Source organism: Muscardinus avellanarius (assembly GCF_963383645.1).
Source record: "Muscardinus avellanarius genome assembly, chromosome: 4".
NCBI lineage: Eukaryota > Metazoa > Chordata > Mammalia > Rodentia > Gliridae > Muscardinus > Muscardinus avellanarius.
In genome coordinates, this window is record NC_137789.1 from 10,685,867 (window position 1) to 10,701,604 (window position 15,738).

A 15,738-nucleotide genomic window follows, 5' to 3' on the forward strand; every position below is an offset into this window, starting at 1 on the left:
TATATCTGGTTACAATATCATGTGTTATATGAAATTATACTTAAACTTATGAGTTTGAACTATTTAACTGTTATCTCAATGAGCACTTTAAAGGCATTTATAAGAAATACTACTGAATTAACCAGCTTTAAGAATTATAAAATCTTGACTCCTAGTTATTCCTAAATTTAAGGAAAGACTAAAATAAAACTAAAACTAAATCTGTATAATTTGTGATTCCTAGTAAATGAGACCTCTGAAAAGTACATTAAATGAGCTCCAAACATTTGTTATTTTAAAATGCTAATAAACAGTCTTGACACGTTATATAAAGACTGAAAATTCTATATTAATTGCAATAGTTCAGTAAGACACAAAATCATACTAGATCCTGTGTGCTTGTTTGTATGACTCTGAACCTCACTAAGATGTATAATTGCACCAATGAAAGTATAAAAAAAAGTAAAATATCATTTCAACATGACATGTTACCTGATGCCTCGAAGCTTTGCCCTGTTGTCATGGCGATCCATGAGATTATGCATCACTTCCAACACTAACTGCCTCAGTTCATAATCTTCCATGAGAGATGGCGATAGCAAAGGATCCAGAAAAGACCCAGGCAATGCAGTAACAATTGTCTTGGCTTTGTATCCAGAGGTTACCTAATTATAGAAATGAAAGTAAATAACAACAGTAAAAACGTTGTCAGGAGCCCTTCTTTGGTTAAACTCTCATTTTATAAAATCATACATTTTGAAGAACATAAAGTTGGACATGAGCTTAACAAAAAGATATAAAGGACATTTGTAAGGTGGGGAATGACTACTGAATTTATAAAAACATTATAAGAAAATAAAATTAATAATTCTTACCATGTACTAGGCATAACTATAAACACTGTACATATATTACTTTTTTAATTATCACACCCCGTGAGGTAAGAACTGATATAACCTCATTTTACAAAAAGAAGTTGAGACTGAGACAAGAAAATATGGGATAAGTAGTCAATATCAATCAGGTGGAAAACAGTAACAATAAGACCTGCAAATTTTAAATTTACATTTGTGAACTAGTTTCCTATTTTGAAGTAAGCAGGTAGTTAGTAGGACTATATTTTCATTTTGAAAAGTTGTACTTTTTTAGTTAGTTGATCTTTCATGAATCTACCAATATCTTCTAAATGACAGGCACAGTAACTTAGAGATTATAACATTGAGATTTAAAAAAAAAATTTCAGTGGGTAATTTCAGCTTTTCTAGATTATAGGTATATATAGAACATTTTAATTTAAATTTAGGCACTTATTATGGAATGGCGGTGACCTTTTTAGGCAGCAGGGAAATTAGTAGGGCAACTGTTTCCCCACCTAAAACACCTCAAAACATATTCATGCTTAATAGCACATATCTATATGAAAAGCCAGATTCAAAACTTCTGTACAACTACAGAAACAACTGTGTTTATATCAGAGTAAGCAAGAAATTCTTAAACAAGACACAAACAAAAAGGATAAATGGGAAAGGACTGAATAACTATAGCAGAACTTAAAGTTTCTGTACAATAAGTACTGTACACAAAATTAAAAATAAAATCACTTAGATAATTCTGTACTTAAACTTACTTTAAAAAATGGGATCGTGTACAATGATTTCTAGAAAAAATCTGAAAGACACTAACTTGGAAAGTACATACATCCAAGCAACCGGCCTCTACTGTGTCCTTGGCATTATGCTAGGGGAAGGTGAATCAAAAATGAATATACTATAAAATATGCACAGAAAGCCGGGCGTGGTGGCGCACGCTTGTAATCTCCGCGCTTGGGAGGCGGAGACAGGAGGATCGCGCAGGTTCGAAGCCAGCCCTGCTGGCGTAAGGGACCCTGTTTCAAAAATATAAAATAGGTCTGGGAGTGTAGCCCGGAGGAAGGAGGGCTTCCAGGAACCCCAGTACCACCAAAAAAAAAAAAAAAAAAAATGCACAGAACCTGGCCTCTTGTTGGGGGTATGCTTTTCCTTTTCAGCTATCTTGCCATCCTGTCCTTATGAATCACTTTCTCAATAGGTAGCCACTGTGGACAGTATGTAAGAGACAGGGCATATGTAGAAAGAACTCTGGGTTTCTCAGTCCAGGCTCTATCCTTGAGCTCAGTGACCTTCGTGAAGCTCAACTCTATTGCGCCAAGTCTCTTGGCCTAAATAATTCCACCTATAAAATGGCAAGAGTTTCTGCCTCCAGTATGTTTCATCATAATAAAGGTCAAACAAAGTATCAAGAGAAGTGAGGGAAACAGATAAAAACTACAGAATAATAAAAATGAAGACCATAATACTTGTACACAAACCACAAAACACCTCATCATACATTCTTATTAAACAGGAAAACAAAGCTGACAACTCCTTAATTCCCTTGAGTTATTCCCATAATCTTTTCAATACTTGAAGGTTAAGTGTATCCTTCATCTGCACTAGACACTTACCATAAGCAAAGATCTCAGCAGCATTATCTGAATTCGCCTGGTTCCCAGATCCCTACAATATAAAAATGCTGGTATTATTACTACTACTTAACATTTTATATTATTTCATTTATTTAGAGAATTTTTACTGATTTTAAAATGTCATTTTTATTGGCTAAATAGATTTTATTTTGATAGTAGCTGAAGTCATGACTCTAGTAGTACACTAAAGTAAATTTCACATGAATTCACATGAATTAAAAGAAAAAATCAAATTCAAAGTTCAAGTTATTGGCTCTCAAAGAAAGCAGACTTATGTATGTGATAGCATAACAAATTAAATCACATAAATACATAGCTAAATAATCCAAACCAATACTGAAATATCACACTATACCCCATAATTCTGTATAATTAATTTAAATACATATTAAAATATTTTTTTTAAAACTGGAATACTAACTATGCTGATTTGATCACATACTACATGCATGTATCGTATTATCATACTATATTCTACAATTATATACAAGTAAAAATTTTTTTAAGCAAAGTAGTATGTTCTTATTGATTTCTATTTCTTTTGCTAGTTAATGATAGTCAAAAAGAATTAACAAGTGGGAAAGGCTATCTGTTCTTACCTGTATAATAATTTATGTTAAAGAACTATTGTATTCATCTATTATATTTACAGTAAAAATTTCTTTAATTTATAGTCTTTTAAATATTCCCATCTCCTTAAACTTAAAATTTTTTTATTAACACCTAATGATTATACATTTTGATGAGGTAAAGCATGATCATATTCTTATTAAATTATCAAAGCAAAAATATTCACAACTTAAAATTTAAGTATATTTTCAAATCAAATCAAATCTATAAGATGAGAACATAAGAGATTATTTTTATATCATTTTTAGTTCTAGATTTCTTACAATTAAGATGGCATTCTTGATAGACTGAAATTTATTTAAAAAATTTCTACAGGGAAGCTGAAGCTTTACCCTACTTGCCAAGTTGGGCGTTGTATATGTATATATACAATGTCCAAAGTATACAAAGTTTCTCCTTGGTCAGTAGACACAAAAAAGAGTTTAAAATAATATGAAAAATGATTCTAAAGAAATGAAAAAGTTGATTCAATATTCAATCATTTTAGCAATCTAGTACAAAAATACTACTGCTTTTAATAAGACTTGTATTAAAAAGATTTAAACACACAGTGTTTTTTTTCTTTTCTTTTCTTTCTTTTTTTTTTTTTGGTGGTACTGGGTATTGAACATAGAGGCTTTCTATGGGCTTTCTCAGGGCTATACTCCTAGACCTATTTTTTAATATTTTATTTGGAAACGGTCTCACTAAGTAGCTGAGGCTGGCTTCGAACCTGTGTGATCCTCCTGTCTCAGCTTCCCAAGTGTGGGGATTACAAGCTTGCACCACCATGCCCGGCTAAACACACACAGTTTTCTAAATTTAACCCAAGATTAAGTTCAACTTTATAGTCTGAGAACTTACCCTAGTTGACTGATATCTAAAGTATGAGTAGATGTTCCAAAAACAGGTACTTTCCCCATAATGAACATCATGATTTCCGACCTCTGATAATCTGGTAGGTTACTTCCAAAGAATCCTATAAAAATATTAAGATAAATTTTACAAATTAAAAAGTTTATTCTTCTATATAACACAAAATTTTATTTTAATCAAAGCTTTCAATATATAGTAAAACAATGACTATCATCAAGCTACATATATCACTAAAACTTATTTCATCTGTTCAATATCATGTGTAAGATAATGGAGTAATATTTAGATACCATAATAGATATGATTTTCATTTGCTTAACAATGACAAACAATCACAGAGTTGAATTGACTGAAGTTTTAGCAAAAAAAAAAATCAGGTATATTTATGTGTTATTGTTGTGAGCATATAAAATATATGTCAAAAATGTTGTGAGTATATGAAATATATGTCAGGATATAGGTATAGCATAGGGACAGGTGGACTGGCCAGATATGCAAAGAAGATGAGGCAGAAGAAGGACGTAACTGACATGCCCAAGACAAATTTATGGACACACTCCCCAGCACACATCTGTAGGATGAGACGACTGGAAGACAAGATAAGGACAAAGTAACGGATACACATCCCGGACATACGTCCATAAGATGACACAGCTGAGCAAACAAGATGGCGGCCGAAGTAATGAGCCTACGCAATTAGTGACATCAATTTATGGTATATAAGACCTAGCAAATGACTAGATCGGCAGCTCTGACCCAACTGTCTCAGAGGCTGAAAGTTAGCCCGGCCAGAAGGAAACATTTCTATGGTAGCTGCCGGACAATTCCTCTAGATGACAGTCGGGCTCATCCCCGTCTGACTCCCCGGACCTCGAGCATCTGCACCTCGACCATAGATGACGGCTGTGATCCTGAGCCTCGGTTACCGCGGAGACCCCTTTGCCTCAGGTAACCAAATGCTATCTGGCCAGTGGCTTAGTTAGAGAAGGATGGGAGTGTTATGAGCATTGTAAAAATAAACCGAGTATTTGGAAAGACATTAAGTGTGACCTGTCATTCTTGCCACTGTGTCAGTAAGACTCCTAACAATTATGTACTGGGAGCCTAAATTCCTGTTCAGGTAGGGAAGTCAGTAATTAGGCCATACTTGTCTGGTAAAGAAGTCACTATTCTTGTTTCCCAAGATTACTCAAGTGTTTTAGGAAGTCATTACAATGAGGTATGTTTACGTTTTAATCCTGTGAGATAATTAAATATACATAATTTAACTGAATTTAAGATAAATATTCATCAGGAATGGTGGTGTATGCTTATAATCCCAGTATATGGGAGGCTGAGACAGGAAGATCACAGGTTTTCAGCCAGCCTCAGCTACTTAGTGAGGCCCTCTGCAACTTAGTGAGACCCTGTTTCAAAAATAAAGAATAAAAATAGGGCTGGGGGCGTAGCTCGGAGGTAGAATGCCGCTGGGTTCAATCCCCAGTGCTACCAAAACGAGAAGAAAAAAAAAATTCACCTCATTTACTTGTGCTTTCTTTCATGTAATCTTGTGTTCTCAAGATATTTTAAATTTAAAAGCTATGGTTTTTGACGGCTTACTGTCTGGTCATAAAATTTACAAACTATTTTATTACTTGCTCACACTATACTTTTGATGACTAGAACAAGTATCTAATCATGTCTGTTTTTGTTCCTTAAAATTCAACATAAGCATTAGAGAAACTTTCTGTATTTTAAATACTTAATTTAACTTTTGAGCTTCTATTTTTGCAATTAATAATCTATTTATATAAAGTCAAATCATTCTATTCATCACTGTAATTGAATCTGGTGGTAAATTATTTCTCGAAATCATATACTGTAGCATTACAAAACCTCACGATAACATTACTCCATAGTATTCCAGCTCACACTTAAGAAATCCATACTTAGGAGGTATGGATCCACACAATAACCTCATGAGTGTAGGTACTATTATTTGCCTACTTTCCTCTTTTGGAAATTAGGACAAGAGACATTAAAAACTTACGCAAAAAAACTGCATAGCTAATTTTACGGGCCGAAGTAAAGGATACATATTTCCAAAGACGGTACTATTGAGTCAAGAACCTTTTCATCGCTGTTGATGGTAGTTTTTTATAACTGAAGTGTACTCACCTATCGTTTGGATGATAGCATTCTGCACAATCTTCTCATCAGTGTCTTTGGAACTTGTGGGTAAGTTGACACTGCCTACGGATCCCCCCTGGAAATCATTTGCTTCAAATTCAACGCTCAGACGCAGATGCTTCAGCAGGGTATTGAAGACTTCCAGCACTGTGGGCCCTGGGGAGGATTACCTTTGTGAGCAGATTCACTTTCCCAGGCTTGTGTATATTTGCAAAAGTAATTCTCATATTTCTTAAGATATTTTGGTTATTTTCTAAATAGCTAAAAATACATAATACCTAACTAATCGGTTCATTTTTTAAAAAGTAAATGAGAGCCTGGCATGGTGGTGCATGCTTATAATCCCCACACTTGGGAGGCGGAGAAAGGAGGATCGTGCAGGTTCGAAGCCAGCAGCGCTGGCTTAAGAGACCCTGTTTCCAAATAAAATAATAAAATAGGTCTGTGAGTGTAGCCCGCAGGTAGAAGGGTTTCCAGGAACCCCAGTACCACACACACAAAAAAAAGTAAATGAGAAATATCTAAATAATAAAGTTTCCTAATTACAACAACAAGTATTTCCTAAGCATGTATGAGCAACTCATTGTTTGACTCTATAATATATCCCATATAAAATGTGTACATGTATATAAAAATTACCAAAAACTTTCTACCTATATAATCTTGTTTACTCAAAATAATGTGTACTGAGACAATATCTAACTTAACTGATGGGACAGAGCCTATAAATTATGATAATATTAACTCATAGCACAGATTTATTTTGCATCTTTTAATATTAAAGAAGGAAAAACTACCCTCAACTATGAGACAGAAACTATTTATCAGACTCAGGTAAGCTGATCTGTTCTTTGCCTTTCATTCTATAAACGATATGCTTATGTTTCTATCACTCTACCCATCATACTATATTTTAATTTAGAGTTTCATTTCTGCCTCCTTCTCTCAATCACAAGCTTCTCCAGATAGGTAGTTATGACTGAATGCTTCTTTGAATATATAAACCCTAGCACACAGTACCCTACAAAAATTGGGCATCAGTGAACATGAAGATTCTATAGATTATCTGTGCTTTATTTCATACTTCAGATTAAATAACCTGACAACTCAATGACTTGCTTTCATTTTTAAATTACAAGATAAATAATACAATGTTGATATTCAAAATCCTATGCAATAGTAAAAGAACATTAAAATAATTCTAGCTAGATATTTCCACATTGGGTTTGAAGCAAAGAAACCATAAGCAGATTCCCCCTCTAACTTCCATATTTCTATTATGAACTCTCCCATTTTTCTAATCAGACACAGATGAAATATCATAGTCCTAGATGTGTCCTTTCTCTTCATTACTTACAGTCGATCTGCTATCAAGAACTACTAACTCTATATGCTCATTCCTACTGCTACTATCCAAGGGCAAGTTCTTTTCTCTTCCACCTACAACGATGACAGACTTATTTCTATTATGTTTAACGTTTTGCTGTCAGATAAATTATCCTCTATCATATCTCTGATAAAGATTATAGTAAATATCTAAAGCTGACAAAGATTACAGTAAATCAACCAATAGCAGAACTCCCTCTACAATTTGGCTACAACTACTTTTCTGAGTTCTTTCCAATACCACACATTCTGGCAAAATGGGACACATCATCTCTTGCTACTGCTAATCCATTTTCCCTCTCTTTTCTGAACGCTGCTTTCGCATGATATGTATTCATGAGAAAATCACAGTATTAGGTAGAGCAGTCTAACTATAAGTAAACTATAGGTTTCTGCTTGAAACCAGAAATGTTTTAGATGTTGGAATTTTTTAGAAATTTGAGATATTTGTATATACATAATCAGACACTTTAGGGATGGGACCCAAGTCTAAATATAAAATTCCCTTGTTTCAGATGTTTCAGCTTACACATATGGCTTGAAGGCAATTCCTTATGGAATTTTTAGTGCCCTCTGGTTTTGAATGTGACCTGCCACACACTGTCAATTGCAGACTTTCCCATTTGTGGCATCAAGTCAACAATCAAGTTTTGGATTTTGAAACATTTCAAATTTTTGGATTAGAGTGTTCAACCTGTATCAATTTTTTAAAATCAGATTTTCTAAATTTCAATATATAAATGTTATCCAAAAACCTTTATTAGATAAAAGAAAGAAAGGAAAAGATGAAATGGAAGAAAACTGTCTTACTGTAAACTATTTAAAGCCCGGCAATAATCACATAAACTGAAAATTTCTAGAAAAAACTATAGCACACTTACAAACATGTTGAGATATCTTATACATTATTATATCTACTAAAATAAACTTTGAAAACAGATTAATGTATCCTTTCGATTTTATTTATTTTTTTTACGGGCACTCACCTATGGAACCTTTAGCAGCAATGGCAACAGCTTCTAACAGAACCTGAATAATACCTGCTCGAACCCGTGGAGCATCTTTCTTTCGAGCATCAAGGTGTCCTAGAATCTCCTGGATCACATGGTGGGAATACTGGGCCTAAAGGAAACAAGATTGCATAAAGATGTATGAACAAGTACATTCATCCCAAGAGAATTCATAACAATGAAAAAAAAAGTTTACTGCAATGTTCAGTTATAGAACAGTTATGGAAAACAAGTTATAGGGTACTTATGAGATAATGTGTAGCCATTAAAAACCATTCCTCTGAAGAATAATGGGGATACTAGAAAATATTTAGAATTTTCCAAGTCAAAAGAGCAAGTCATAAAATTCTTTTTTTCAAAAAATTCATCTCTTTTTTCTTTTCTTCTGGTGCTGGGGATAAAGCCCAGGTACTCTTCCATTCAAAGCAAGCAATCTATCACTAAGGTGTACTTCGGCTTTGCAATCTGGCTTATAAAAAGTAGAACTAGAATCATATATACCTAAATATGAACACTAGAGACCCATGAAAGATGTATGAGACATTCTTATTTTTAGAATGCCTCTGGGTTCAATCCCCAGCACCACACACACACACACACACACACACACACACACACACACACACATACACACACACACAAAGAGATTATGACATTTATAGTATTATTCCTTGATTCAAACTAAATACTATTTATTATGCATACCTAACAATGCTAAATAACCAGAACCTTATCTAATCAAAAGCTACTATCAAAAGGAATAGCTTATCAATATATTTCTTTTTTTTTTTCCCAGCACTGGGGATGGAACCCAGGGGCATTCCACCCCCAGACTTATTTTTTAATTCTTTATTTTAAAACAGGGTCTTACTGAGTTGCAAAGGGCCTCACTAGGCAGCTAAGACTGTCCTTGAACTATGATCATCCTTTCTTGGCCTCCCAAATGCTGGGATTACAAGCATGTGCCACAACGCCTGCAGCTCCTTAGCAATGTATTTCTGACAAAATTTAAATCAGAAGATTCACAATTTATAAATCTGTCACATATAAATGATTTGATCTTCTTCTTCTCCTTTGAAATTGGTGGTTTTATTAACTATGAATCTTTGCCAGCTACTCCTCTGATAGAGGACTAATACCAAGAATATAGAGAGAACTCAATAAACTCACCAATAAGAAAACAAATAACCCAAACAAAAAAATGAACAAATGAACTAAATAGACATTTTGCAAAAGAAGAAATACTAATGGCCACTAAATGTATGGAAAAATATTCAACACCATTAACAGAGAAATGCAAATCAAAACTACCTTGAAATTTCACCAGACCCCAATTAGAATGGCAATCATTATAAACACAAACAAAAACAAATGCTGGTAAAAATGTGAAGAAACAGGAACTTGAATACACAGTTGGTAGGATTGCAAATTAGTGCAACCTCTTTGGAAAACAGTATGGAGGATCCTCAGAAGAATGGAAATGAACCTACGATAAGACCCAACTATAATACTTCTGAGTATAAATCCAAAAGAATGGAAACCAAACTACCAGACTACTGCATGCATATCTATGTTTATAGCCACATAATTCACAATTTTGAAATTATGGAACCAGCCAAGATGTCCATCAAGAGATGAATGGATTACAAAACCATGGAATATGTATACAATGGAATTTTACTTTGCCATAAAGAAAAAAAAATTATGTCACTTTCAGAGAAATAAATGAAACTGAAGAACATTACACTAAGTGATATTAGTCAGTCACAAAAAGTGAAAAGTCAGATGTTGTCCTTAATATGGGAAAGCTCGGGAGAAAATGGGACATAGGAGGGACCCCAGACAAAGGAGAAACCTTAGATGAATAAAGAAGACAGCCTAAATGAGGGAGATGGAAGGGGGGAAAGGGAACCACCCTAATGCACATGATGTACAGTCATGAACTTTATCAAAGTTAATCACTAAGCTGAACAGGAGGAGGGAAGAGATGGGGTGGGAACTGGAGAAAGTCTAAAAGAGTGCTGTGTGCATGTATCCCTCTAATATTCTCTACCTCATCAGGATGTATGACTACAATGCACCAATACATTTTTCAAAAAGTAGGGATAAGTATGGACCTGAAGGGAAAAGTCCCAAGACTTGTGTACGTGTCTGTTCTTATCACTCTATACCTCAGTATGATATCTAATTACAAAGCACCAATAAAGGTATAAATATATGTAAAAGTAGTAGATGTTTCCTACACTTAATGACTACTTTGCTCAAAAGCAAAAGTTCCCTTCCATCTGTATCAATACAGCAGGCTTCACACCCAGGTATTCTGGCATTTCTGTCAAAACACATGTACTTTTATAACAACCCAAAGTAAAAATTATGATTGTGTTTCCATCACCTCTTTGCTTCATCTAAAGCATGTTAAAACAGAGGAATGTTAGACAGACACATACATGAAACACAGCCTGAAACAAAGCTTCTTGCCCTAGAGGCTGTGTGCTTCTGTTGTGTGCACTGGTGCAATTAGTCAGCCTTTAAGGAGGACAGACATGTGACTTACTTATCCAACCAGGATACTTCACAGAACCCTGACATCTCTCTCTCTTGCTTACTAAAGATCTACTTTATGCTCTACAGCTGAGTCTAACCTTAATGGTTCATTTATACCACAGATTCTGGAATAAAATGACCAGAATTTGAAACCCAACTTTACTTTCTGCTTGTCAGACCCTGAATAAGGTACCGGAACTCTCAAAAGATACAATCTCTGAGGTAAGTAAATGAAGCTGATAGTATCCAAATCGTAGTGTAAGTAAGGACGATTAAATAAAGCACATAAATTATTATCACAGTCATAGGGCACAGGTAGCAACTGATAAATGACAGCCTTTATTTGAATTTATAAATCGACCATTTACTGTAAACATTAAAATTTTCTTTCAGAAATGAAGAAAATGGCACTCAAAAGTTAAGTAAATTTCTCAAGTTCATACATACAACTAGTAAACATCACATCCAGGATGCAAATCCTAACGTGACCTATATTAAAATCTGCACTGCAGTCTGGCACGATATGACACATTTGTAATCCCAGTACTGGGGAGGCTGAAATAGGAGGATTGAAGGTTTGAAATCAGCCTTAGCTACTTAGAGAGACCCTAATGCAACTGAGTGAGACCCTGTTTCAAAATAAATAATGAAACAGGACTGGGGGGGTGTAGCTCAGAGGTAGAATGAGCCTCAGAGTTCAATTCCCTGTAAAACACACACACACACACACACACACACACACACACACACACACACACACACACTCTGTGCTGCTTCTAATGACTATCTCCTTTAAAGCAGTGATAACTTGCTAGAGCACTAAAAATGTAAATGATGTTAAAAAAAACCTTAAATCTCTCTTGAATTAAGAGTTAACCAGTTCTGTTCAGATTTTGACAAATAAGTGGTCTTCTGCAGTAGTGCTCTTGATTCTAAGAGTGTATAAAACTGAAGTGCTAATACAGGTACTACCCTATAGTCAATGCTCAAGGAATGGCTGCTGTAACTGGCAGCTATAATAAGTGTGAATCCTAATACCAATTTATCAATGCAATGAAATACACATTATTAAATAAATGCACAATAAAGAGAGCACCACCTTTATAAAACTACTTAGTTCTTTTTATTTGAAATGTTTTCATGTTGGTTAGTGGTAAATGATAAGTGAAATTAAAAAGCTAAATTAATAATATGTTTTATATAGTTTTCTATCTGCTTGACAAGGTGCTTTATCTATACAGAACGAAAATTACTTGTGTAAGTAAAAAAATCACCAAACCTTACCTGAATAGAATACATTATAATTTTAAAACAGTGAACTGCAAATTCATTAGGATCCCAGAGTTTGTGATGATCTAAATGCCTGTAAATAACAATAAAAAATTACTTTGAGCATTCCCTATTCTTATTATGCTTTATTCCTTTGGAATATTCAACAGTAAAGCTTAATAGAAAATTATCTAAATAGAAAACCAAGGCTTCCATTTCCTGAAATATGATAAATAGTTCCCCTAACTGCCAAGCCTTGTCATAAAACAATAACAAAACTCTAGACTATCTAAGAGATTATAGATACCTAGGTGAATTGGAAAGAAAGCAAAGCCCCTCAGCCCAATCTCCACAAGGGAGGCGCATCTGGAGACCAGTGCCAGGAGCAGTCCTGGTCCTAAGCACACCTGCCAGCCCCCAGTAACCAGAGCTAGGCGCTTCAAAGCTTCTGAACTTGGCAGGCAAAGAAAAAGTTAGGGCCCACCCAAGAAAGACAGAGGCTGGATGAGATCCCTGTACCAAACATGGCCGTTAAAAGGCCATGCCTCAGGGAAACCTTCTGTGATCGGAGCCTGCCAAGAATCCTGCCTGTCTTGGCCTTGCTCTGAGAGGACCATGAAAATCAGAAGCCTTTCCAGAGGCTTCAACCACAACCCAGAACCCAAGCTAGAAAGAAACATGGCAGGTGAGAGGCAATTAACTAGGTACCACTTTTCTAGACATTTAGTAAGAAAATATAGAGAAAAGGAGATGAAAATAAGTAAATTTGTTGCTATGTAAAAGAGAGCCTCTTCTCCCCAGATAAATGATTCTCAAAACATGTACCTGAGATAATGTGTACCAAAATCAACTTTGTCTTCAGTTAAAAATAAGTAGATTTCTAGACTCTCCATGATATCTCAGCCACCAAGATCCATAGGTTTGGGGCTAAAACCTTATATATAATAAGCATTCTAAGAATTCATTAAGTATATTAAGTCTGAGAACAAGTGTCAGATTCATATAAACAATCTGTTACTTATAAAGCCTTTCCAAAGTAGGTATGGAGTTTCACTGTTTGGCAGGTCACTGCTGCACAGCAGAAAGGAAAAAGCAGAGTTATAAGCAAAGCTGGCCGAGATGCTGGAAAGTGGGGAAAAAAAATTTCAACTTAAATCATTCAAAAACAAGAACTGACCACTGACCATACAACATAATCCCTTTGAGCAAAAAATGTTTAATTCTATGCTAACAGCTGGTTATAGTTCCTATACCTTCTTAATAATTTTATCATAGTAATCTACTAATACACCTACCCTTGTTCAAATGTTTCCTGCGTACTTTAACTGATTAACATTTTCAAAGGGCAATTCTGGCCACTTCACAACTTTAAGCTAAGATCTCCACTAATTACCTAGACTTAAATATATAATGCTATATTCTCTGTCCACTAATTATCTACAGACTTACACATACAATGTTATATTCTCTACAGTGTAGTGTGAACTTTCTTTCTCTCCTATCACACAAAGCCCTTGAACCATCCTTAACTCCAGCAAATGATACCAGTGTCTTGTGCTTATTATTGATTAAAAACATAGCATTCAACTTCCTACTGAATCATTTATTCTCTTCATTATATCAGTAACATCTGAAGTAAACAGGTTAATTCAATGTTGAGTTAAAGCATTCTCCACAAAGAAAATTTCCAGAAGAGCTTTTGATCCGTGTTTGTATCACATCTCAAAAGATACCCCCCTAAATTCTCAAATTAGACATGATTTATTTGAACTGCTCAATTTCTGAACTTTTCTCATAATACATATTATAATTATGCATTTCAACCATCCATCAAGCTTGTTATTCATTATATATTCCCAAAATACCTGGTACCATATTTACAGAAAGCATTTAATATTTTTTTAAGTTTTCTATTGGTGGATGGTAGTCACACATCTTAATGAGATAACAGATGGTGAAGACATATATGCACAAATCACTCAATTAGCCATTACCCAATTCCTACCCCATCCCCTCCCCATCTCTCCTTCCCATTCTTGCCAACTGATCCAGCAATACCACTTCTGGATGTCTACCCAAAAGAAAGAAAACCAAACTACCAAACTAATGCATGTGTATCTATGCTCATTGCTGTACAATTCACGAATGCCAACTATGGAACCAGCCAAGATGTCCATCAACAGATGAATGGTTTACAAAACTGGGATATGTACACAATGGAATTTTACTCAGCCATAAAGAAAAACACAATTACATCATTTATCGGGAAGTGGATGGAACCAGAGGACATTATGGTAAATGAGATTAGTGAATCACAAAAAAGAAATTGAATGCTTTCCCTAATATATAAAAGCTAGGAAGAAATGAGTAGCAGGAGGAACTCTAGATGAAGAAGGAGATTCTATAGAGGAACAAATAAGGATATCTAACTTAGGCGATGGGAGGAGGGAAGAGGGAAACTCTCTAACGCACATGATGTACTTAAACATATCAAAGTCAATCACTAAGAATTTAATGAACTAATTAAATAATATATAATATATAATAATACATAATAATCTAATATTTAGTTAAATTTGATTAATGCATGATCAGAATTTAAGTTATTAAGCTCCAACCAGAAAAAAAACCTGTACCCTACTTCAAGCTACTCGAGTACAGTTAATTCGGTAGTCTTTAATTTGTTAGTTCTCTGAATTTTTAAGATCTCATAGATAATCTCTCAATTGATGACAATACTAAGATAATTGGAATTCTGATGTTAAATCAATATTTGAACATTAAAAATAGGCCTGCATATGTGTGTGTGTGTGTGTGTGTGTGTGTATGTATAGTATTTTTCAATATATAATTTGGGATGTTCCAATGCAGAATACTTTTATATGCTTAATCCATTATAACAGTGGGAAGGGGAAAAGCATATGGTAAATTTTAACAAGATAAAGACTAGCAAAAAGGCTGAATAGTATATATTAGATTGATTATCTGATGACTGAGTAAGAAACAGGCTTGACATGGCCTGAGAGATAATGTTTATGTGGAGAAACAAAAAATCATAAATGTATTCTGTTTTACAGACAGTACATAAGGAACAATGAGATATTTAACATTTTTTATTTGATTAGTCTCTAGTAAAAAGATGAACTTTTCTCAGAGAAGTGAATATGACCATAGCAGCCTAGCCATGCTTAATTATTATTTTTTTTTAAAAAAGCCCAGAAACAGAAACCAAGAAAGAGGAGGAAAGGACCACAGAAGTTAGTAAAAAAAAAATATATATATATATATATAGCACACTTGGTCAGTACTGGTTTTAAAATTTCACAACACATATGCATTTCTAGGTCTGTAGGAAATATTCAAGTTTAAATGATATACATGATATTAAGCACA

General features: G+C 34.4%; 1 protein-coding gene across 2 annotated transcripts in view; it reads right to left on the minus strand.

The window, feature by feature from the left end:
• EFR3A (EFR3 homolog A) overlaps positions 1-15,738 on the minus strand; it is a gene marked incomplete at its 3' end in the record, with an annotated part of 60,227 nt that overhangs the window by 22,745 nt on the left and 21,744 nt on the right. For both annotated transcript variants that reach the window (XM_080693937.1, XM_080693936.1), the window contains exons 6-11: positions 12,361-12,439; positions 8,509-8,644; positions 6,125-6,292; positions 3,956-4,070; positions 2,462-2,513; positions 472-644 (exon numbers count right to left, since the gene is read on the minus strand). In XM_080693937.1, coding sequence (XP_080550063.1) covers positions 472-644; positions 2,462-2,513; positions 3,956-4,070; positions 6,125-6,292; positions 8,509-8,644; positions 12,361-12,439 — 723 coding nt within the window. The remainder of the gene's footprint in view (positions 1-471; positions 645-2,461; positions 2,514-3,955; positions 4,071-6,124; positions 6,293-8,508; positions 8,645-12,360; positions 12,440-15,738) is intronic.